General features: G+C 32.8%; 1 protein-coding gene across 1 annotated transcript; it reads left to right on the top strand.

The window, feature by feature from the left end:
* Positions 1-25,773, top strand: LOC133327168 (uncharacterized). Its single transcript, XM_061535733.1, has 2 exons — positions 1-321; positions 24,934-25,773. The coding sequence occupies exons 1-2, from the start codon at positions 1-3 to the stop codon at positions 25,771-25,773; spliced, it is 1,161 nt and encodes a 386-aa protein (XP_061391717.1).
* Positions 25,774-26,938: the final 1,165 nt, after the last annotated feature.

Raw genomic sequence — 26,938 nt, 5'->3', positions numbered from 1 at the left:
ATGGTGACTCCCACAAATTCCAATTTGTCATCTTCGGCACCAACTTTTCGTCCACGCAATTTAAATGTTAATAGTCATTTGCCCTCTTCCACTGTGATTGATCCATCCACATCGGCAGTCACTGCTATTCGACAGACCTTTCACGCCACGCAGAACAAAGCAGTTCTATTGGGGACAGCCATGGTCAATATTGTTCACCATGGTGCTTGTTTTCCTGCTCGGGCGTTAATAGATCCGGCTTCTGAGTCGTCTTTCATTTCTGAACGGCTTCAGAAGAAATTGAAATTGCCGGTTAAACCCACAATTTCGACAATTCGTGGAGTAAATAGTACTGTTGCCACAACTTGTCGAAAAATATGTTCATTTAAACTGGGTAGTTGTCGTAATAGGTCTCACAGTTTGGAAACGTCAGCATTGGTAGTAGATTCCATATCGGGAAATCTTCCAACCATTTCGATTACTTCGGATCTTAAATCGGATTTGTCATATATAGTTTTGGCAGATCCCGATTTCCTTGAATCTCGTCCAGTAGATATTTTGATAGGAGCAGACTTATATCCACAAATCGTAAAAAATCATAGTTTTCGACTTTCGTCTGGATCGCTGCTCGCTCAAAATACTAAATTTGGCTGGATAATTACTGGGCTGGATAATAATTTGGCTGGATAATTGTTTTCGTAAATCGTACGAAATCGTTGTAAGGCGGCCCTCAACAAACATAACACAATTTGGCTCACATATCGCGGGGTCCCTAATGGCCCGTTCGTTTCGCGGGGTCCCTAATGACTCTTTCGTTTCGCGGGGTCCTTCATGGCTCTATCGCTTCGCGGGGTCCCTAATGGCCCTTTCGTACCACAGGTCCTTTCTGGCCTCATACAACCGCGGGGTCCCTAATGGCCCATTCGTACAACAGGTCATTGATGATCTATATAATCGCGGGGTCCCTAATGGCCCTATCGTTAGCATGTAAGCTTGTTATTTGAAAAAAGTAAAAAAATGGAAAAAATATTTGAAAAAAATGTAAAAGGTTTTGCTCACCATGCACTATGCTTTTATTTATAATTTATTGTATTTGTTAAAACATATGGATGTTTCAAGGGAGGCGGCAAATGTTTAAGCAAGAATCGCTGTTTAAAATAGTTAAATAGTTAGCCTTTAATTTGAAAGGCCGTAGCCGTTGAAATCTGTCTACTCCCTTTTATTACACCCTTGTAATAGTATGAGGCTGACAGATTTCAACGGACTTTTGTTTACATTTTGAGTTTGCGCCACCTTAAGGCATCTTTATGTCAACAAGCATTGTAGTACTTGATAGACTCTCGTTGTAACCTACTGGCCACACATATTATTGGTGATCACCAGCGCTTAAATTGTAAGCCATCGTACATATTGTTGTACATCACAGGTAATATCGTTTACCACAAATAAATATCGGCATTGGTCGAAACCTTTTAATAAAACTATCGTATTTTATTTTCTATTTCTATATTTGCTCACGAGTACGTATTGGGCGTACTGACTCAATTGGAGAATCTGTTGCACTGTACCTGCCAACCACCCAAGTCCCTATAGTGCGGACTTAACATCCCCTTTATTGATATTTGTATGTTATATATTTGCCACTTTAAAGTCACAACAATGTTTTAACTGCTGTTTTTTGTTTTTGTTTTTTTAATTGCTATTGCAGAGCTTTAAAAAAATGACGTTGCCAACCATTTCATCAACCAGTTATCAGTTCTAAACCATGTACGCCCTACGAGGGTAAGAAGCCTGATATAAGTAATTTTAACAAAGGTGTTCCTCCCGCTACATACTTAAATTTGGTGGAATCGGAGAATATCATCGAACCCAAAACAGGCTATAATGTCTGATCAAAACTTAAATGTCAGTGCGCAATGGTGGATGAGATAAATTCCCTTATGGCTAATAATACGTGGGATTTGGCACGCCCGCCACCTGATGCCAATATAGGTAGTTGAAAATGGACATATAAAATAAAGCGTGGTGATGATAACCAAATTCAAAGATTAAAGCTCGTTTAGTCGCTTTACCAAAAGTATGGGTGTGACTATGACGAAATCTTTGCGCCTGTCGTGCGCCAACCTACTTTTCGTTTTTTGTTATCTGTTGCTGCTGTTAAGAAGATGTTTGTTGAACAAGTGTATATGAAACAACAACCTGGTTTCATTGAAGATGAAAGTAACCTAGTATGCAAGTTTAAGCGTAGCATATACGGTCTTAAACAGTCTGTAAACGTATGGAATAAGGCCCTAAATGATGTATTGACTGATAGCGGTTTCATTCAAAGTAAAGGCTACCTAGAAGCTGTTTATATTTTAGTATATGTTGATGATTTGGTGGTCGCTTCTACGAATAAGCAACATATAGAAAACGTTTGTAGCAAATTTGGCAAAAGTTTCTCGGCGCGATATCGCATTTCCTTGGTCTGGAAATTTTAACGACCAAAGACTTTAACTACAAAATCTGACAAAAACAATACATTGATGAAATATTAATAAAATGTGGACTGAAGAAGGCGAAATGTTCGAAGTACCCTCATATGGTAAGAGTGAAAGTTTATTATTACCCGACCCAATATATCTGCAAGCGTTGCGACATTGGCAAGAAACTCGAGCTGTCCAAACAATGAAGACTGGAATGAGCTGAAGCGCATTGCAAAATACCATAAAGGTACATAAGTATATTTTTTTTTTAATTTGAATGTTTTTAAATTTGTTCCACTAATGAAAATCAGCTGGTTGGTCACGCAGATGCAAATTGGACGGAGTGCAGAATCGATCGAAAATCGAACTCCGGTTATATCTTTCTGCTAAATGGCGGTGCTGTCATTGTCAACAACAGAGGCTGAGTTTATAACCCTATCAGAAGCAGAAAAGGAAGTTGTTTGGATCCTAAACGTAACTTTTAGTCTTTCTCGAAGTTTCTAAGCATCCTGTTTGATTCAATAAAGCTCTTGTATTTTATAATTAAAAGAAAGCAGTAATGAAACTCAAAATGATTAGCTGTTCAACTTGGAGTTTTAACAATTATTTTATTTATTTGGTCGTAGTCGATTTACAATGTCTGACTGGTGCGCACAATTAATCTCCAAGCCCGAAGATAATACTCACTCATTTACTCCTTGGGGAACCTCCCCCAAAAAGGTTTAACATTTTAAAAATTTGTCAATTACATATGAAACTAATTTAATATCAGATTTGATCCATTAATTTCACAATATTTATTTAAAATCGAAGATTGGTTGTATAGTGCAGATTCTTGTGCTATCTCGTCACAGATGTCAAACCTTTTTTTTGAACATAGATCTAATATAAGGCGAATTGTGAATCGTATGCGCTCTAAACATCACAAATGTAGCTATCCGGTGGCCAAAATTAAAGCAACCCCATATTTTTTTTTTAAATCAAACATACCGTGTTGGTTTAACACTTTAAATCGGGTGTTTATTCCCTTTTAAAAACGAAAACATAAATGCAAAATTCATTTTAAAATAAATAATAGTGTATGGGAAAAGAAATTGCCTCAATTTTTGCCTATACACATCCTAAAATAGCGTACAAAATTCAAAATAAATATATACTACATACGTCATACACTGAAGGTATATAACTGTCAACAACATGTCAAACAAAAATAACTTTAGAATGAGCAGAGTGGTGTTTAACCGATTATTAAACGGTCTGCCCAAATGTTATAAGAAAAAGGGGCGTAACTATACCATTACAAAAAAAGAGTTGTAATAGCGTTATATACGTTAGGGTCCTCTGCAGAGTATAAGACAATTGCTAACATGTTTAGCGTTGGAAAAAGTACAGTCTGCTCAATTTTATAACTACAAAGGATGGTACTCAGTTATTCTACTTGCATTAGTGGACGCAAGGTAACGACACATTTCTAATTTGCATATAATATATTAATGAAGTATTTTAGATGTCATTTTATTTATGTAAATTTTGGAAGTCCAGGGCGTTGCAATGATTCTCAAATTTTTGAAGGATCTTCTCTAAAGCAAGCAATATATTAATGAAGCCGTACCCAGAACAAAGATGTTTTAATTACGCATTGTCAAAATCCCGCAGAGTTGTTGAAAATGCTTTTGGTAATCTTAAAGCCCGTTTTAGACTAATCGGAAAGGGAATTGACAACGCCTAATTCTTATCCAACACTTTATATATTTCACAGCGCAAAACTCATTCTATGACGAGAATGTCGATGAGGATTAAACAACAATGAATATGCCTGGAAGTGTAATTTAAAGGTATTTTTACATGCAGTATAAACACGAACGGGATATATATATATAAAGAAAACATAAATGTAACTAGTTTGAATATGGCAGTACTATATTGTACTAGTTTTGCAATGTTTGCTAGAAAAGCGTTTCCTTACACCGAAAAGTAGGAAAATTTAAGTTAAATTTAAGAGAGTTAAAACCAAAATTGCGTTCTCTTCTCCTATTTTCTACAAAACCAATTTGGCCTAGCACGAAATCGTAAATGTAGTAAATTATGAATTTGACATTTGATTGCCAGAGATATACAGTCCGAAATAACGCATATGAAAGTTAGGGCTTCAACAAAAGGGACACACGCACAGACGCACACACATTTGCTAAAAAAAAAAACAAATAAGAAATTTAAAAATTGACAAACAGATTTTTTTCTCTTTTGGAGGATAGCGAAGATGAATGGCTGGCAGAAGATTCAAATACCTTGGGCTTAAGTCAAGTTTAGGGGCTCCACTTGGATCGCTTTGACATTTTTACAGTAAATAGTCCTCTGTGAACTGATTACAGTGATATATATTTTATTGCGTAGCCATGTACTGCCTTGGTGGCAATAGAAAAGGGTTGTTTTAAACAAAATATGTTCCGAAATTTCAAGGCCAATATCTCGGGAAGTATGCATTTCCCCACATGAAATGTATATCACTGTAATCAGCACAAGGAGGGCTACTTACGGTAATCATTTCAAAATGATCCGAGTGGGGCTCCTAAACTTGACTTGTTCCATATCTGTTTGTCCTAGTTCGCTAAAACATTCTAATCATTATGGGAGCGTCCAGCCATATAAGACTTTCCGGGCTTGGAGTCGTCGGAAACTCCACTTCCATATATTCCATAATGTTTTCCTCTAAATTATACAAATAAAAAAATAAACAATAAATATTAATATTATCAAAATCATGCAATGGACGCCGTTTAACTTTTTGTTTTTTGTCTGCATTAGGTTTCTGTAGACTTTTTTTGTCCTTAACAAATAAAATTTTTGATTTTGACGTTTCTTCATGTTTTAAGTATTTTTCGTTCTTTTACTTTTTGCGCAAATCTTGTATGTGAGAGTAATTTTTGATAGTTCGCTCTTTTACTAGCTTTACTATCAAAAAGTACGAGAACGAACCTAATAATAATTGAATATTATTTATAGCAGCTATATGTAAATATCATGATATTAAGCGAACTAGAAGCTCATCATTTCAGACTTTATGTAGTAAGATCTGCAAAAGTTAGTATCAAACGGACAAACGTTCGGTCTTTGTTTCATCGCAATTAGATAATATATGAGATCTACACTTTGTTGACGAAAATTCATGGACATATAGACTGGCCACGGACAAAGTCGGAAAGTTTTTCAAAAGTATTCTCAAAAGCAACAATGTGTCTATCTATATTCCTTTTGCAAATTAAAAACAGTAAGGAATGGACCAACGTCGGACGGGGCCGGCTATTATCTACCCTAAAGGGTTGCAATCAAACTAAACACACCTCGAATTTGGCTACATGTTATTTTATCTTTTGTGCATCCTTACATGAAATCAAACATATTAAGGGTTTTATCCTAATTTGATGATAAATGCGACCTACATTTTGCTCAAAAAGTACATGGACAGTTGGATGGATGTATAAATGGACTCAAAAAGTGATTACAAGTACTATAGCTCTGTATCGTTTCATTTTGCATGTTACGAATTTTTTTTTTAATTTAAATGTATGAACATGCGCCCAAAGACAATACTCTGTACAACGGTGTGGTTTATTAACTGGACGTACACTATTAATAGTAAATTAAATACAGTAAATATTAAAAAATACATTAAATTAAAAAAACTAAATTAAAAACTGGACATACACTATTAATAGTACATTAAGCACATTAAATATTATAAAAACTAAAAAGATACATTCAATTTAAAATTAAATTAAAATACATTAAATTAATTATTAGTTTCTTTCAAAAAACAATCAAAGCTTTATGTTCCTCTGCCTCTCTCTCCACAAAGCTTCTGAGCAAATCTTCTTTTATTTCCTCTATTTCTACCTTCCTTTTTTCTATTTCTATTAACGTGCTAATTTTCTTTTCGAGGTTTGCTACGTTTTGCTTGTCTCTATTTCTTTTTCTTGATGTTGACGGCATTTCTGGTAACGGATCATTTGTGTCTAAAAGTTGGTCAGTGAGTATGAGTGGTGATGTGGGAGGGGATAATTTATTATTAGATATATCACAGGTCAATGTGCCAATATCTGCAAAAATAGTTTTGAAAACCGGTGAGGAACGAATTAAATAAACAATTTTAATACATGTTTAGAACTGCAAGAATCTTATATAATCTGTAAAAATGGAATATGCCTGGAAATACTTTCAAAGTTTAACAACAGAATAGAGCGTTTATTTTTTTTTAAGGGGACCCCCCCCCATTCTCGGGGTCAAAATTTTTGTTGATATAATTCGAATCTACACTGATTAAAGAATGTCTCTACAAAATTTCAAGTGAAAATCTCAAGAACTCTTGAAGATATAGCCGATTTATTGTATCAGCATCAAGTGACGGCTGAAGGGCTTCTCAAACTTTAAACGCGTTTTTCTCTAAACATTTTTTTGCGAATGGCGGGCACGATAACTCAAAAACTAATAACCCAATCGGTTCCAAATTTTGCAACTTTTCTCTGGGAGTGTATAGCTCTCGTATGAACTAGGATAAAGCAAATCGGTGAAGATCTTCCTTATTTTTTAACTTGGTTTTTGGTAAAAAATCGGCGATTTTTCAAAAATATTTTTTCAAAGGTCCGCCATTTTGTTAATTTTAGAGCGAAGTCAATAATCCTAGTTCATACGAGAGCCAGACATGTACTCTTTCTAACACCGTTGGAATTTTCGGATTCCGATGTTCCAGTGAGGAGTTATCATGCCCGCCATCAAAAATAAGGACTTTAATTACAAAAAACAACAACAAAACAATAACAAAATTTTTTTGTAAATTATTTTTCTTCTCTTTTAAATCTTCAATTATATATGTGCAAAGTTACAAACCTTAACAAGCATTGGTATTGATTTACCAGCCCATTGAAAATCTTGAAAAAATAAAATCGAGAATGGGGGGGGGTTCCCTTAATATGATTTTATCTGAAACAAAAAGGCGTAAATACAACACATTAACGCAATATTATTTATCCGATTGAGACTAAAATTTGTACAGCGTACCAAACTTAGATTAACATATAGCTGCCATATACATGTTCGACCGATTTTATATAAAAGCTGCACCAAGACATAAAATATATCTACGATTACAATAGAAGATTGTACAGCGTACGTTATGGAGTCTACAATGACGATTATTGAGTTTTTTTTACAATTGATTTAGATATATCTCATATATTTTCTGCCTTTTAATCCAATAGGTACACAGGTTCGACCCGCAACCACATTTTTCTATATGGAAATCTTGTTCACTATCTGCGTAAACCACTTTGGCTTGCTTTTTAAGTTGTCGACAAATTGTGCATTGGTGACCATGTTTTCGCAGTGTCATTGTAAACTTTTATTCATTTGGTTGTAAGGGTTGTGATAGTTTTCTTTCGTCAAACAAATTTTTTGCATTCCAACCATCATTTCAAACAAAATTAATGTAATTTCTTTCATATATATTTATTACAAAAAAATTATTATACATTTCCATTAATTTTATGCCACTTAACTTCAAATTGAACATTGCAAATTAAAAAAATGTTTTGAATAATTTTTGTGTTTGGTCATAAAACACCTGTGGGTCGATTCAGTAACTTATAACGATCCGACAATCGACAATTTTGTCTACACATAAAATCGTTTGCAGTAATGAAAATGTTATTCTGTAAAAAATGTAGACAAATTGCCGATAAACTTTCAAAAAGCTTTTAGTTTTGAACATTTTGAAAACAAAATACATACAAATTTTGAACAAAACAAGGCATGTTCAATATTGAAGAATATTTATCGAAAAGTTAACCTCGATTTTTTGGTGTTGTTTATTAACATTTTTAACAATTGTTGTTAAAAACTGTTATAGAATTAAAATATTGTTTATTCTGTCGTTATAATATTTTATCGATTTGTGAATTGTGATACTGAATCGACCTACTGATCCAAAAATGGTTGAGTTTGCACAATCTTACTGCATAAAATTCTTTCAGTTGTTTTGAACTGTTAAACGTGCTCTCTCGCTTGACTCTCTTTTACTGAATTTTGGGTAAACAGACAACATTTAGTAACATTTGGTAACAATTGTTACCAAATATTGAGTAAACAGACAGAGCTATTTAATTACTAACGTATCGTATGAACAAGTTAGTTTGTGTACGTAATTTTGAGAGCGTCGTTCAACTTACCGTTTGGTATTTTGGCTTCTCATTGTATGAGACATCTCCGTACCAAAAATTGAAATGTACGCATATTATGTGTTCAGTGGCAAAAATTGCTCAATAATTTATATTTATATGTATTTTGAAGTTCCTTGCCTCTTAAACTTATAAATAAAGGATGTAACAACCATGGTTAAATCTTGGGAGCAATGTTCAGCTTCAGAAAATATATTTTGTTTAAATTATTGAAAATATGCCAATCGACATACATCAAATTGTATGGAATTTATTTTTCATTTTATTTGAAATTATTATATGAATTCCAAATTAAAAAGCGTTGCCATTATCAATTTCTCAGATGAGACTACCTTCTGTAATTATGCCATGCTTGTACCTATTTATACACAATTTCATAAAGACATAAAAGTATAGATGGATTTTCCTAATAATAGTTGGTAGAAAGACTTGACACCACCCAAAAAATTTGATAACTCGAATTTGGTTGAAAACATGTCTACCCACACCCGTAAATACAGAATAATGGGTGTACCTTATACATTATGTACATTGTATGAGGGATAACCGGAAGTTTGGGCCAATATTCATAATTTTTGTTAGGGACATTTTCCACTCAATGAGAATACAAAATATAAAATTACGGCTAATTTGGTTGAAGCACGTGTCTATGCTCCCCAATATTGATAATTGTGGGCAGATCTAATAGCCGACGTGAATCCAATATTTCAATTTACAGCTGATTTTGTTTAAAAGCGTGTCTGAAACCTCCAAAATACCAAATAGTGGTTCGATATTTGTCATTTTCAACAGAAAGATTTGATACCCAATGACAACCAATAATAGGGATATACCCCATTTGCAATACAAATCATGCTAGAAATAATAGCAATTTTAATTTTTAAAATTTTCAAAGCTCTATCCCAAATATTGCGATCTCTATCGAAATTTTAACAGACCGACGGACACGCAGACATTGACATAGAATTTTATTCTGGCCAAGAGTATATACCCTGTAGGAAAATTAATTAGTTTATAACAAACTTTAAATTAATTTTAAAATAACCAATACCATTCCATTTTTCAATTTTTTTTTTACTTTTCAACTAGTTTAAACATAGTTATGTTTGACTGATTCAGAGTTAGCTTAAAATGTCACTTATTCATCGGTGTAAAATAAATTATTTTATCTCTATATATATGTATAAAAATTACGTGTATGTTCGTGATCGATAAACTCAAAAACTACTGCCCCGATTTGGACCAAATTGTATGTACATGCTCTATGGGACGTGAGGAGTGTTTCTGTGTAGTTTGTTCATCCGACAGATGGCGCAATATTTAGATTTTTTTTGTGTTTTTTTACTATAATTCAAGAACTAATGCACCGATTTTGACCAAACATTACGTATATGTCCTATGGGGCGTGAGTAGTGTTTTTGTGTTTAATTTTAAGTTCGTCCGACAGATGGCGCGATATATAGCTTCTTTGTGTTTTGCCCGATTAGAGATTGGGTGCTTAATCGGTGTGTGCCGACGCTAAGTATTCCGACACCGACTCATACATAACCTGTTTTCGGGAAAAACGCGAAAAATGAATAACTTATCAAATTGAAGTAAAATTAATTTAAATCTAATTATAAAAATGATTTAAAACTGTATAGTAACTCATCAATTGAGAACGCCGGCAACGATTTGACTCAAAATTTCTTTCACTTGCCAGTAATTGAAGAGGGGAGGCTTTTATGCAAGAACATTTTGAGAAAAATCTGCGAAAATTTTGCAAAAAATATTTCGAAGGAACGGCTGGACCGATATGCCTGCCATTATGTGGGAAATACCATAAAGTGATACTATACCGACAATTTACAGAGAAGTTCCTTATCCTACATGCAATACCGAATAAAAGGCAATGTATACGGTATTTGTTACTACGTTCAAAGTACATGAAATAGTACTATGCCAATAAACTGAAATACCCCATATACTGACATTATTTAATATTTAACAATAACAATATTACTTAATATACTGGAGTATCAGTAAATGAAGGTTTACCGTCATGAGGAAACAAATATGCATAATATTTTTTGATTGTGGAAATTTGACGTACAATTTTGGTAAATAGGGTCTGAAACATATTTTCCATGAATTCTTTAATTTTGACCCACCCCATATTGATGCAATTCTGATAAGGCAAAACAACGTTTGCCGGGTCTGCTAGTATCTTAATATATAAAAGAGCTTAGTGATAAGTTAGTGAGTGTGAGACTGACAGATCATCGCCCAGAAGAAACGGCTGAAGCTAGAAGCTTGAAATTTTTAAGTGTGGGTTGTTGATGGTGCTTAGGCGTGAGATAAAGTTGGGTTTTTGGAAATTCGAACTAGATGAATACGAAAGGTACAAAAATGTACTAAATGTGTTTTTGGAAATTCAACCTACAAGTGTACGAAAAGTATATTGAACATATATAGCTACAATCTTGAAATTTTATATGGAATACAGGTTGGGAAGTGGTGTTGATGTATGGAAATGATTTTAGAAGTTCGTACTTATATGTATGAATAGAACTAAATGGTACGAAATTTGGTACAAGTTGGATTTAGGTGAACAGATAGAGCTGGAGTCTTGGAATTGGGAATTAAAATGACTGTTGGAGTGACATTGGTAGTTTATAGAACTAAATGGTCCCAAATAGAATACCGATACCGAATAGAATTAAATGGTACTAAATTTAGTAAAATTTACATTATTTGGTGAACGTATAGAGCTGAAAACCTGAATTTTGGAAATAAGATGAGGATTGAGCTATAGAGAACGCTTTGTAATTTTTTTTTTTTTGGTACGAAATGTATTAAACTGCACACGATTTGGTACAATTTGAATTTGGTTGAAAGGAAAGAGCTGGAAACCTAAAATTTGGAATAATAGTTGATGTTGGTGTCTAGAATTGAGATATGGATGTATAGTATATAGAGTGTAGAATTAAGGAAGTTTCGTAAAATCGTATTTACGTCTTCGAAAAGTAACAAATGGTACTAAATGTGGTATATTTTGGATGTTGGTGAACGGAGAGAGCTGGAATCCCTAAATGTGGACTACGTTACTGTCGGAGTGTAGTATGGAATATGGGCACGAAAGGTACAGAATTGTACCAAATCAGGTAAAATTTGGATTTTGGTGAACAGATAGAGAAAATTCGTACTTATGAGAACAAAAAGTAGTATATTTGGTAGAGTTTGGACTTTGCTTACTTATGAGTACTAAATGACACTAAATTGTGTGCAAATTGGATAGGGCCGGAATAGGAATTTAGATTACTGTTGAAAATTCGAATTTATGTGTACGAATAGTACTAAATTCACTAAATTTGGAACAATTTGGATAACGAAGAGAGCTGAAAATCTACAATTACTGTTGGAATGTAGATCTGCGATATGGGAGTAGTAAACTGTACTATGTGAAGTAAACTGTACTAAATTGGGTACAATTTGATTTTGTGTGAAAGAATAGAGCTGGACTCCTGAATTTTGGAATAAAAGCTAAGCGATACTGGGTGAACGGTTAGAGCTGGAAATCTAAAATTTGGAATTTGATGGAATTTGGAATTATAGATCAACAAATTATAATGTATTCAAGATTTGTATATAAAATATTATTTATTTCCTTTCCAAATGATTATTTATGAGTATATTTAAAAATTATAAAAAAAATATCATAAAAATAAAGTAAATTTTAAAAACCAATAACAATGTGTAAGTCTTTTGGAAGTTCTATTTGTGGATTCACTGGAAGCGTTTTCATGACGTCCATAAGCACTCGCCACCTTTGGGAAAAATGTAAGTGCCTTTTTTCATGCGTACCATTCACCAACAAAGACATAGAACGACTCGAAAGACAAAAGTCGACAAAATAGTTTATGAAAAAAATATCTGGAGGAATCATGCATAAAATCAGAGATATGCACTCAAAATATATGGAGTTATTTTATGAGCATTCGATTTTGCGCTAAAAACGTTTAATATTATTTGCTCTGTTTATATAATACCATAACAACAGAGGAAAAGTAATCTATTACATATTAAATACTTACCATTTCAATTCACACTTCAATTTCCACGTCTTTACTCGTTCAACTTTCTATAAGAATAATTTTTTCTGAAGAATAATTTCTTTATAACAAAACATTTTGTAAACTAGTTGATAAAAATGCATACAGGATAATTTATGGGGTCTCCGGCAAACATATTCCGTTGTGTTGCAAACGGAATGACAAAATTAACCTTATGGAGCTTCTACATTTCTATTTAATTTAGCGATACCTCTGAATTATCAGCTGATAATAACAAACACACGACAATTATCGTTAAAATAATACGTTAGGGATACTTTCATTTAAATTGCTAATAACAACAGATTTTATTTGTACGCCATTACAACCCATTGATTGTAATTCAAATTGGAATTTGATGCTACTACTGCAAAGTAGACGTCTGCAGATGATCAAGTGTATCGGAAAGTTAAAAGCGAAAAATAAAATTAATTAGTTGTCGAAATGATTTGACAAAATTTCAACTGACGAACCTCATCGCGCAGACACCATATCGAATGATCTAGCAGCCTTTCAATATTCCAATTGGCTAAGACCGAACTATTGCTGACGAGCCACAACAATAATTCACTACGCATGATTCATTAAAAAATTTAATTAAACACAGTCGGTATGCTTTTTTCTCTTTTAAGACATAATCAGTGATTGCGTATTTGTGAATATTAACGTGAAAGGGACAAAACCTCTATCTCAGCATGAAGCGGATATCTGGTGCAAATGTACTAGCTGTTCTAAATTCGAATGTAGTTTTAACGCCTTGATGATCATGCAGAGTAAATGATTTACATTTCGTAAAATATTGTTCAAATGTGATGAGATAAAAGGTGCATGCTATAAGACGTATAGAACATTTCGATTTATTTTGTTTAATTTATTGTAAGTGAACTGGATATAAATCAAGGTGTATCATTGCTAAGAGGATGAACATGCCTCATTATCTTAGTACACCCTTCATCACATGACGGATTGTGTATTAATACGAAATAAAGAGAATGTTGGAAGGAAAAAAACAACTCTGTCTGTTCCAATTTGTATCAAAATATTTAAAAATTAAATATTATGAATAACCCAGTAAGAACAGTCCAAAAATAGGACGATGTCGAATATATCATGTTCTTCGTATATTTTTGTATACAAAAATAAAATTAATAAAAATTTTCATAATTTCATTCATAAACAATTTTTCAATTTTGTAAAAATCCTTAATTTTTTTTTTACAAATTTTTTCAAATTTTCCTGCTTCGCTCCATTGTCGCTCCACCATTCATTGTTCGGCTGAGTTTGTGTATCGTTTTCCGCCCTTTCCCTTACTTGGTGTTTGTTATTTTTGAACCGTTTTTTTTTTGACTATTTCTGTTGTTCGATTGTTTTTCTTTTCAATGTTTCTTTATTTCATGCACTCTTACGACCTCTGCATTGGTGTTACAAAATTCGCATATGTATTTCCAAAATATTTCGACAAGTGTTGATACGAACAACAAGCCCAACCGAATGTTTAACATTGTACATGATTGTTCTTATGACGGAGAACGTGAACATAGAAGTAAATATGAAACAAGACAAGACGTAACAAAGAAGAAGAAAACATAAAATCAAATTTCGTTAATTTCAAACAGGCCACCTAAATCGATCAGGACATTTATATGGCGTTATGTGGTGGTAGTACCGATATAGGCAATCTTCCGCACACAATTTGTTTTGGCATCCAATCGGAAAATCAAGAAAACCCCTTCAAAATACAAACCCCTTCAAATATATATATAAGCCTTCCGTAAGCTGAGCTGAATATTGATAACACTGTGCAACAAAACAACAAAAAAATTCTAATGTACCAATTCTGTTAGTCCCTGGACCCTGGGTCACTTCGAAAATTAGTTTTATAACGGTAAATGTAGAGAAAAACGTGGTTTCATAGATTTTCAATTTGACACGCGATTAACTTATTTTATTTCTAACGGATTTGCAAAGCTTATTTAATTTTCTTCCCCGTAATATAATAAAACTTATACGGATAGATATCATAATTTCATCGTACAGTCCGAAAAAAATGTTGTCTTTTTATGCCTATTTTTTCACATTTCAACCACTGTAACTCAGCCAATCATCAACCGATTTACCAAATATATATCTTTTTTTAAAGGAAAAGTTATACTCTTCGAAAAAGAAAAATATAAGTCCGTTAGAAGTAAAAGAAGTTATCCTCGTTTCAAATTGAAAATCTATGAAACCACGTTTTTCTCGACATTTACCGTTATAAAACTAATTTTTGAAGTGTACCAGAAAAACCAAAGGTATTTTCGTTGTCCAGGGACTAAAACTAAACAGAATTGGTACATTAGAACCCCTGAATAATTTTTGTGTCGCACAGTGTAATTTTTATTAGGACCAATATTGATCATTTTTAGAAGGAAGTTTTACTATCATATCACAAACCAAAATAAAAAATAACAACCATTTAGGTAGAAACATGTGCCCAAAACTATCAAAATACCGAATATTGGGGGATAACGTTAGACCTAGTCCATTCATGGTCATCCAAAATACAGTAGGATCTCGATATAACGCTTTTTATATTGCCAGCCCTCATGATTAAATCGTTAAAATATCGTTATATTGAATGACATTTTTTATAGAAAACTGCAGAACAAAGCTATCGTGTATGTTCTGGAACACACTGTGTGTTTTTTACACTTCATACATACACTTCCCCTCACGCTTCTTACGTAAATTGAAGTTTTCGAACTTCTGCACAAAAAAAAAACAAAAATAAATAATAAAAACTTTGCAGAAATTGGAGATACAGTCAAAAAACTGGTTTTTGGACCCCGATTTTATTGAAAAACTCCCCTAAAAGTCGAACTTGGGCCCATTATAGTCCCTCTCCAATCCTGAATCAAATTATAGACCACAATTTGCCCTTTCCAAAATGGTGCGACATGTGGCTGTATCTGTTGTGGATCAAGGAAATTCTGCCGCGTAGCCGGTGTTAGTATCTGTCCATAGGATTGGTATCTGTTCAATCCCCGGCCGAAGGCCGGCTACACAACAAAATATTCTATTTAGAAGGAGTTTCTGTCGCGTAGCCGATATTGGTACCTGTCCAGAGGAGAAAGTCTTAAATCCCCGGCCGAAGGCCGGCTACTCAACAAATTATTCTATTTAGATTTTTTGTAGTAGTTTCTGTCGCGTAGCCGGTGTATGCACCTGTCCATAGATGACAGTACCCGTACCCGAACTTCCGGGTCAAATAACCGGGTACGTCCCCCAAGAAAAAAAAGATATCCCCATAATTACGGTAAAAATACCTACCTCTGGAAAAAAATTCAGAAAAATCTGATCGTTTTTACTAAACTAGAGTTGTTCCAACTTTTTTTTCCAAACACAACTGAACCGAGATTATAAAACACTAAAAATAACACTTGTTTGGCTCTTTTGACCACGTGTTCTTGTTTATAAATCACACGTAGCCTACAGCAGTCATATGTGTATTTACAATGAGAAAGTTAACGGTATTACTTATAGTTGTCTCCCTTTAAACGGGTGTCCTCATATGGGGACAGAGGGCGGTAATGGGTTAATATCATTAATTAGTTAATTGATTAAAGAAGAAAATTACCCAAGTACGCAAGGACTTTATTTGCATCTGTGTCAATTGAAAACGGCGAAAATTGATGAAAACATTATTTAATTGATCGAAAAATGTTTACTTTTATAGAAACAAAAATTTTTCAATCTCTGAAATTCTATTTTCAAACAACAAAAAATCCAAAATATGCATTGTCAAAATTGAATAATTTTAACTTTATATTTTGAGACGCATTGCGTATTCGGGTAACATTCATTGAAATACATGTATTTAACTTTGGAGGTGCATGAATTTAGGTACGACCCTAAAGGTGAAAAAGTGGGTCTTTCAGTACGCAATGCATTGATAGGATCCAGCCTCATACATCAATTTCAAATAAAATGAAAAATAAATACCATAAAATTGCATTCGATTAACATATTTTCAACAAATTCAAAATTTATATTTTTCTAAGCTATACATTGTTCTCAAGATGTGAATATGGATGTTACAAATTATATTTATAGCTTTTAGAGGACGTTTTTCATAAAAATGAAAGAAAGCAGCGGGGATTTTCGATCTTGTTTTCTTCTTTTCGCTAGAATTGCATCCAACGAGCACCGATATTCTTTGCTTCGAAAGTTTTCTCCCAGGAGCACTCCTTTCCCCAGTATGAACGCATGTTTTTCTGGTAACATTCTCCGAAACAACCCTGCATTTAAAATTGCATCTCTGCTTAAATTATGTTAAGCCGTTTTGTAGCTCGGATTTGAACATGGGCGGACTTAGTCGTTGTGTACATTGTGTAATTTAGCCACAAGTCAGGAATGAACACAACATAACTTGTTGACTTCAACATATTTTCACTCATATATTTTAAATATGTAGAACAGTGGGTCGATTCACTATCAAATTTAAACAATTCTTAAATCTATAAAATATTATAACGACAAAATAAACAATATTTCAATTCTATAACAGTTTTTAACAACATTTGTTAAAAATGTTGTTAATAAACAACACCAAAATATTCGAAGTTAACTTATTTTGTTCTGAATTTGTATGTATTTTGTTTTCAAAATGTTCAAAATTAAAAGCTTTTTGAAAGTTTATCGACAATTTGCCTACATTTTTACAGAATAACATTTTCGTTACTGCAAACGATTTTTTGTGTACACAAAATTGTCGATTGTCGGATCGTTATAAGTTAGTGAATCGACCTACAGTACATTTTATAATAATTATTATATACTAGCTGACATAGCATCAATATAAGGTTGGTAAAAAACATTTGCCACCAAGTTTATGTCAATAAACTTAGAAGATTATGTTTTGTTATTTCTCCAACGTTTTTACATTATCTTATTTGTTCCTTCTTGAAGGATTCTCAATTAAAATAACATTTTGTTCATGTCCAACTATCCTTTTGTTTTTTATATTGAAATCAGTATATAACTCGAATTTTTTAGATTTGACATAGAATTTTAGTGGTTTCCGCTCAGTTATAGGTATATTTAATTTTTAAACAATTTGTTAATTAGTTTTCAGATTGCCGTTAGAGATTTGTATATGTTTGCTATATATTCAATAAATAGTTTTTCACAGTTATGGGGGATGCCTGTATTGTAAATGCCTGTTTTATATCTTAACTCTACATCGTGAAATGTTGTAATCGGATTTGTTATATCCTCACATTTTTTTTAACAACTTGATTTTAATTTAGCATTTATATAAGTTGTTTAAGGTTACATAGGTCCACATCCATTTTCAAGTTGTCGACCAAAAAAAGAAACATTGTCAAAAAATAATAACACACTTTTTTGACAAATATGAAAATGAGATTTCATATTCCACAGCTTGGGCTCTATAGAAAATAAAACAAAACTTCAAATATCTGACGGAAATACTAATTATTGGCTTGTTTCCGTACTGCAAGAATCTACTATTTTTTACTACGACAGCACTTTTTCCCTTTATGATATCGGAAAAAATAGTAAAAACTCGTAGATTCTTGCAGTACAGGAACAGACTAAATGCTATCATTACCATTATTTTCATCGATGTTAATGATCGCATTATTAGTATTAGAACATACACATATTTTATGAAATTAAAAGTTTTGATCTAACTAACTCAAAAAAACCTATGTGTTAGAAAACAGTAATTTATTTAAACATTAAAGCTCGATACAAAATTGGGGGATAGTAAATATTGCTTAATATGTTTGTTTTGGCGGAATCTCATAATTAGTTTACATATTTTCCTATTCTGACCACATACGATTTATAAGTCCTTTGAATCGTCAAAATCGGTGTAGGCGTTCTTGAGTTATAAACGATGTAACTAACACAACGTTCGATTATTCCAATTTCCCGACTTTTTGATGTTGTTCTCAAAATTTTCTTCGTAAAAAACTTTGTAATTTCAAACAGAAGGAGTTGAAATCTTTACAGTTAATATACCATGCAAACATTATTCACATTTTTAAAAATACATTTGATGAACCATAAAGGCACATATAAGTTAGACACAAACAGCATGTAATGCGGAATTGCCTAAATGTAGGATTCGAATTTAAATGTATTTATCCGGAATATAAGAAAATGTTCAATAATACCTTCGTATTTTGTTGACGTATTTGTAATCGTATATAGCGAATTACTAACATCATTGCACTGTATTGAATACTTTGATAGACATTTTCATTTTTACTAAAACATAAAAACATATGTCTATGTATTGGCAATTTTGTTCCATTATTGTGCGCTTTTAAGCATCCTTATCCTAAAGTACTTGGAAAGTAGTAACAAAATATCCACTTAATTGCCTTTAATTCGGTATTACCCATAGTGTAAGAAACATCCCTCATAATTGCCAGTAAAGTTTTTGGTATAGGCTCCACATAATGGAACCGCTTAATCTTTACTTTACCATGACTTACTGTGCTTTATTTGAGAAAATTTTTACAACCTATACATACCATGCAAATTTCTTCACATAACATAACTTATATTTTCAAACTAAATAAATCTTGATTTTATGGAAAACGTGAGCAAGTAATGATAGCTATTAATCTTACTCTCTCTCTCTCTCTCTCTGTTTTCGATTTCTTCTTATTTAATTTAACTCTAATGAAAATATAAATTTATTTTCATATACAATAGCCTTTTCAAGGCAATGACAATCCAATTAAATGTAGAAAATTAAAATATTTTGAGAATTTTTTATAATTGACAATTACTTAAAGATATACGCTGCCCATTTTCGCCCAAAATATGGCCAAAAAGAACTACAAAGAGATGAAACCATAAAGGTTTGATATAAAACGTGTGGAAATGCTAATATCTTTTAAAATATATTTTGCAACATTTTCGCGGATTTCTCAATTAAAACATTTGCACTTCAATTCCAGACTACTAACAGAAATTTTAAGTCAAATCGGTCCAGCCGTTTCTTTTAAATAATTTTTGCAAGATTTTCGCAGATTTTTCTCAAAATTTTCTTTCATAAAAACCTTCCCACTGTAATTACCGACAACTGAAAGCAATTTTGAGTCAAATCGGTCCAGCCGTTCTCAATTGATGCGTTAGTATACATTATTCTTGCTCCATTTTTATATATATAGATTGCGAACCGAAAACTTTTTTGAATATATATATATATATATACTATAAATTTTAATAGTTAGGGTACTATATAAAACGTCATTCTCTAATGATTTTGTTCGAATATGTAGAAGGACCACTGGCAAGAAATCGAAGTAAATACATATATTGTAGTAAATACATATATTGACCGACTGAAAATGTTTGTAGCCGGCAGTTTTCCTACCCTCATAGTCCGGATGACTATGGAAAAAAAACAAAAAAAACTAAATCTGTATCGATTTAAAGTAAATTTAACACGCGTCGTTCCAAAAATGAACTTATGGAACCGTACGGAAATATATGTAGTAGTTATATCTAAATATAAACCGGTTGGCTCCCATATCTATCTGTCAAAAAATATATACACATATCGGTCGACCTTTTCGGGTAGTCCAAAAAACGTTCCCTTCAAAACCTCCGTATTTTGGGAAGTTTTGACACGCGTTTCAACCCAAATGGTTATAATTTCGTATTTTGGATTCTCAATTGGTGCCAAATCACACAACGAATAATTTATTTTTAATGTTGGCCCACTTTTTCGGTTAAACCCCAACATTCCTGATTTGGTGACTAATCTACACCATTCTGTATTTTAGGGATTCAGAAACGTTTTCCAAACGTTGTGACTGTAATTTGACATTGTGTGCTTTCGTTTGGTACCAAATATTCTCACCAGAAGTAATCAATATTGGACTTTGTGTAGGAACAGTTCTTATATTTGGTTTTGCCGATTATGGGGCGTTTTCTACCTCACCAACAACTATGAAAAATGGTTCCCGGTTTGAGTTTTTAGGATTTTCAGATTTCATGAAATGTTCCCATACAAATTTGTTGAAACTGTGTATTTCTGGGGTTTGTTGTAAATAAAATTTGCAATAAAATTAAAAAAAAATATTTGTCCATGTTTTGATATTAATTTTCAATTTTGTTCACAAAAGAAGAACAGACGGAAAGAATGAAAGAATCGGCATGGAGTGACATATATATATATATATATATATATATGTAAATAAATGGCATTTACTTACCCGCGAACAAACTAAATGCATTTAAGTTACTATTTCTTAATTATTTAAAAAATCATTTATATGATTTAAAAAAAAGCTATACTCTTTTGTAAACGGCATGTTAAGAATTTTCGAAAACTAGACTAGAAATATATAACAAGTATGTTTTTGGAAATAATCGAATCTTTTCCGGTATAAATCTTCCCCGAGTAAGAATATGTGCCGTACTATGTAAACTTTGTAATTCTCCACACAAAAGTATTGGCTCATATTGACCGATTAACATCAAAACAGTCATACCTATTCGTTAGCCAGATCCCAGACAAACATAAAGTTGTAGGTCCATGTGACAGACAGACACACATAGCTAGATCGAACAAACCATGGGTACAATAACTAAATGTAGGCTTTCTTGACGAAATTAACAACCAGTGTAGTCTAAAAAATGAATGAAATGTCAAGGTTTTTTTTTTGCAATATGGTGTTGCAAATATATTTATAATAAGAATTCTTCCCAAAACATTGAAAGATTTACCCTCGAATGCTAATTTTAATTAAATCTGAATTTGAAATATTTTAATTCAATAAAAATTGAGTTATTGTTTTGACAGAACAGGGGCACACAAAAGAAAAAATGTAATCAGCAGGTACCATTAACCTACCTCTTGTTATTGTACTATGCCATGGTATAATAATAGAAGGTAACAGCAAGTGTTGTTGTACAAAAAACGATACAACAACCACATGGAAATTTGTTGTTGTAAGTTCTACTAGTGTCAACTCATTTGACAGAAAAATGTAAACAAACAAACAAATTTTCATCAAATTATTTTTATTTTGAAAATAAAAAATTTTCGAATCCTCAAAATAAAAATTGAAAAACATGAATGAAAATCTTTGAACTTTATATTTCTATCGCTTCCACATCTTTCCTATAATTGAGTCATTGCCATATATATGTGTAACACATATGAAAATGCTGGGAATAGCTAGTTATTGCTTCAAGAAAGATTTGCTTCCTCAAACTTTCCCAGCAGACAGATTGAGTAAATTGAATACGGGAGCACATTTAATAAAGAACAATTTCAAATTGTATGCGTTCCCAATTTTCCTGTTGGGTGATTTTTAAAAACATAATTTGTCAAATTCATATTGACAATAGTATTACGTTGGAATCAAATCAGCTGGGACTTGCTGTTACCTTTTATAATTGTACCATGGTACTATGCCTTGAACATTTTATTCCTCTGCCCATGTTTTCATTGTAGGGGAATTTATACTTTCTTGACTTTAAAATTATTCACATTATTTCGATATGAAATAAAAGTTCTGGCTGGCCATGCGAGTACTGTGAAGTGCATAATAACAGATTTGAATAAACATCATACAAGCTATAAACCATCAACTGTAATGGTAAATGCTTGTTTTGTTGCCATTGTTTGTAACTGCCATGGAAATTGTGGGCCAATATTTAATTAAACATGTAATTATTTAACGATATATAGATGTAGATGCTGACAACATTATTCCCACGATTCGGAGAAAAGTAGTGTAGAGCAATTTAATCAAATATTTCGGCACTTGTGTCGTTGCCCATGAAGTATTCGAAGCTTCATTTGGGAATTCAAACATTTCAATCATTGACGACCCATAATTAAGTGTTGATGGCGTTGATTACTGGCTTAAGTATTCTGTAGTGATTGTGTCATTTCGACGTAATTGGTTTTAGGATGATAAAAAAATTGTTTGAACCGGGTTTATTTCGATATAAAGTGGACGAGCAAAGTTAAACTGAAGAATAAATAAATTGTAATAAATTCATGTAGATAAGATGAAATCTGTCAATCTGGCATATACATGACCTGGGCATCCATTATGCCCAGCAGACATATAAATACAAATAACAAAATTTTGTTTTCTGCAATTCTGATATTCAAATACAATCGACATTTTGAACATTATCACATGACCTATAATTAGTGAGGATTCATTTATGCCATACATATAAGTTTTTTGATTGAAATACTAAATTTTCAACATTTCTGTTCTCTGTCATTAAACTGTGACAAATATTGGAAACATGTTCATTTCTAATTATAAGCAAGAAAAACATGTTTTATTCAAAGAAAATAAGGGTGCTAATGATATAATTTCCCATATAAAGATTTGTCCCGCCTTCCGCCATAGTATCGATATTTTGACTTGCTCCGAACCATGCTACAATAATACAAGGTGGGCAGCTTGAGGTGAATAACAAAAAAGCAACTATGCACGTGTGGCCTCTTCTGCCAAATATAAATTAAACATTTGACATGACATTTTTTCAACACAAAGCTAAAAACGCGAAAAATGAATGAAAGGTTATGATTTCTTCCCAAAATCCAGTAGGGAATATCATAAAATGTTTGTTTCATCCATAACAAAGTAATTATTTCCAGACGAACGTGTTAAAAACTTTATTTTCATTTCAATTAAACTTAAATATATTTCAATTTATTTGCCATTGTATTCAAAACAATACACGCACATACACAAAATATGTATTTTGATTTGATGAAACAAGCCACCTTGAGAAAAAATTGCAATCAGTTGGTAGCTGTGCCTACCTTGTAATAATTATACCATTGTTATTCCTCTGTTTTTCGATCAGTGTATGAGAACCAAAAGGGAATGAATCTGGTACAATTATTCATGGTAGGCCATAGCAACTTATAAATTACAATTTTGTTCATGTTATGGCTTGTTATGCTATGCCTAAGTCGTATACAAAATGTGTTTTTGTCAAAATTTTACAAATATGTCAAATGAACAGAACGGCTTTTTGAATTAGTTTATATTTATTCCGACATTATAGCCCACACGGTAGAGGTGTATTTTCTCCTTGTTGACAAAAGATATCCTACCTTAAGCAGTCGACATTCGTTTGAGCGCATATGATATTTTTGAGACTTTGGAGTAACTTCGGGTAATGTGGACCACCATTTTCTTTTTTTGATATTGTGGGCATAACAACGGTAAAAAATAAAAACAAATTATTTTCACAGCATGGTAGATTTGTTGGCTAATTATATTCCAGGTCAAAATTTATATATATTTCAAAAAACTCTAAACTGCAAATAAAAATAACTTGGCGGGTAATGTGGACCAGTATGTGTGGGTAATGAGGATCAGTAAGTTAAAGGTAGGTTGTGGATTAATTGTTATAAATTTCAATTTATTGCACTCTTGGGTAACAATGAATGCAAAAATATATGGGTCCATGTTTTGGAATGGCCCCCTTTTAAGGGTACCACCCCATTTGCGGTATTTTGAAGGTCCTTGCTTCATTATCCAACCGAGGCACCTATAATTTCGGATATCGAGTTTTCAGAGGATAGAATACCTCCTCGCATATTAAATGGGCCCTTGTTTCGAACTCGTCCTCATGAAAATGTCCCATTTTTTTATAGTGGTCCACATTACCCGACATTGAATATTTTTATTTAAAAATAATTATCGGCTTCAAAAATGAATAAAAATTTTAAAATAACCGAAAGTAATTACAGATAAACGTGTATTTTTGTTAAAGAAAACAAGAAAACCACATAACCTCTTTATATTCGAGAAAAACAAAATGTTCGACTATTTTACAAAATCGTTCGACTATTGTGCTAAAAAATTTTCAAATTACACTTTTACAATCAGAGCTACATTTTCACCTACTAAATTTTCAACATTGCAATTATTTATTAAAAACCAAATTTGATGTTTGTTTTCACTAATTAAGAAAACATTTATCAAGGCGGCATTGGCATATTTCAAGCATTTTCTTAGATATGGGGGTGGTCCACATTTGACGCATGGTCCACATTACCAGAAGTTACTCTACTATGACAGCCCTACCTAAAATTCAACTAGCTCGTTGGACGTTTTTCACCACAAACGTAGAACACATGTATTTATATGAAAGTTACCGAATTTCAAACACGCCCGTATGGTGGCCGATTACATTGGGAGTGATCACACCGAAGTAGTTTTCACTGTTGAAGAATGCCTTGACGGGGTGCGCGATCTTATCTACCACTTGGAGTCTTATGACATCGCCACTGTCCGCTGCAGCCTACCCATGTTCTATTTGGCACGTTATGTCAAAAGTACGGGCATGAAAATGATACTCTCCGGCGAAGGGGCAGATGAAATCTTTGGGGGATATTTATATTTTTTCAAGGCGCCAACATACCACGAATTCCACAAAGAGATGGTAACACGGCTTGACCAGCTGCATGTGTCGGATATTCTACGGGCCAATAAAGTGACCATGTCAAAAGGTTTGGAACTGAGAGTTCCTTTCCTCGATACCAGCTTTGTCGATTATGTTATGTCCACTAGACCCGAGGACAAAATACCAGGGCCATTAAATTGTTATTCCGACATTCAAAGCCATCGCATGGAAAAGTACATTTTACGCAAAGCCTTTGAGAGTGACTACTTGCCACCTGCGGTGCTGTGGAGGCAAAAAGAACAATTTTCCGATGGCGTGGGCTATGACTTGATTAAAGCATTGCCCAAGTTTGCTGCTAAGCGTGTTACAGACTCAGAGTTTAGAAACGCCTCTCAGCGGTTTCCCATTAATCCCCCAAAGACGAAAGAGGCCTACTACTATCGATGTATATTTGACGAAATGTTTCCAGGCGACTCGCCGGCGTTATCTGTTGAAAAATGGGCACCACGTCTGGATTGGGGTTGTCCCGAGGATCCATCTGGAAGAGCCCAAGAAGCCCACGAGAAGAGGCTAAAGGAATATTGTTAAGAACCTGTTTGAAACTAATGAATTAAGAATTTAATAATTATTGATATTCAAAATATTTAATAATTAGAATATCTGATCAAAACATTTTAATGGGCGTATTAGGTGAAAGATGGGTTCTGAGTATCGCACAGCACTTTATATTTGACTATAAAGTTAAAAACTACAGTTTTGGTGACAATATCCTGACATTTTGCAAAATTGTTGGGTTGGGTTAGTAAATTTATTAAAAACATATATTTTATTTTTCATTTTTTTTACATTAAACAATATTATAAAAGAATTTCTATTGTTTAAAGTGTAATTATGAGTTAAAAGATAATAGGGTTCCTATTATCGAGATTTTTTTTTCAAGCTATAATATAATTGTTTTAAATTATTATTATGACTATAAGGTTGCATCTTATATCGAAGTATCATATTTTAAAGAGTTTTACATGCGATTAGATAAAATCTTAATGATTAGGAGATTCTATAAAAAAACTCTCTCACAAAATCATTTGTTTTTTATTTATGAGAATTTTTAAATTTGTTTTAATTGTAACCTAATATACCCGCAGGCATTACAGCTGCACATAAAATGACACAACCGTTTGTATCCCACGAAATATCTTTAATAGTGAAAATCAAAGGGGTTTCAGTGTTCCTTACAAAGAATGCAGTCTAATGTCCATTGATTTCTATTAGTACGTTTACATTGTACCGGATTATGTTAACCCAGTGGGTTTAAATTGTCAATTCCTTTGAATATATTTCAAATAAATCCTCACAAAGTAGGTTAGCCCGGAAAAAAGTTCTAATGTAAATGCCTTTTATGACCAATGTCTCATTTTGTTAATAAGTTATGGGGGGGTTCCCTTAAATCATTTGCCACTACCCTCTGAAACCCACGAACAGCCAGAAATCTTAAGGTAGCTGCTAACTACAGGCTTTCGGGAATCCTGAAAAGAGATACAAAACTATTAAAACTTTGGAGATATTGATCCTAAATACTTACACAGATTCGGGCATATCCGTTGGGTCCAATGCGTCCCTAAGGTGACGTCGTTTAACACGTTCCAGTATCATTAGACATTTTCTGGTAGAAACTAGGGCAATTAATAAGTCAACAGGCATTTTTTTCTTAATTTTGTTGTTAAACAAATTGCGAATTCCACTGAAACATATG

The sequence above is a fragment of the Musca vetustissima genome, unplaced genomic scaffold (genome assembly GCF_032173495.1).
Source record: "Musca vetustissima isolate MV318-11 ecotype Yass unplaced genomic scaffold, APGP_CSIRO_Mvet_v1 utg25599, whole genome shotgun sequence".
NCBI lineage: Eukaryota > Metazoa > Arthropoda > Insecta > Diptera > Muscidae > Musca > Musca vetustissima.
This window is presented reverse-complemented; position numbering and strand designations above follow the sequence as displayed.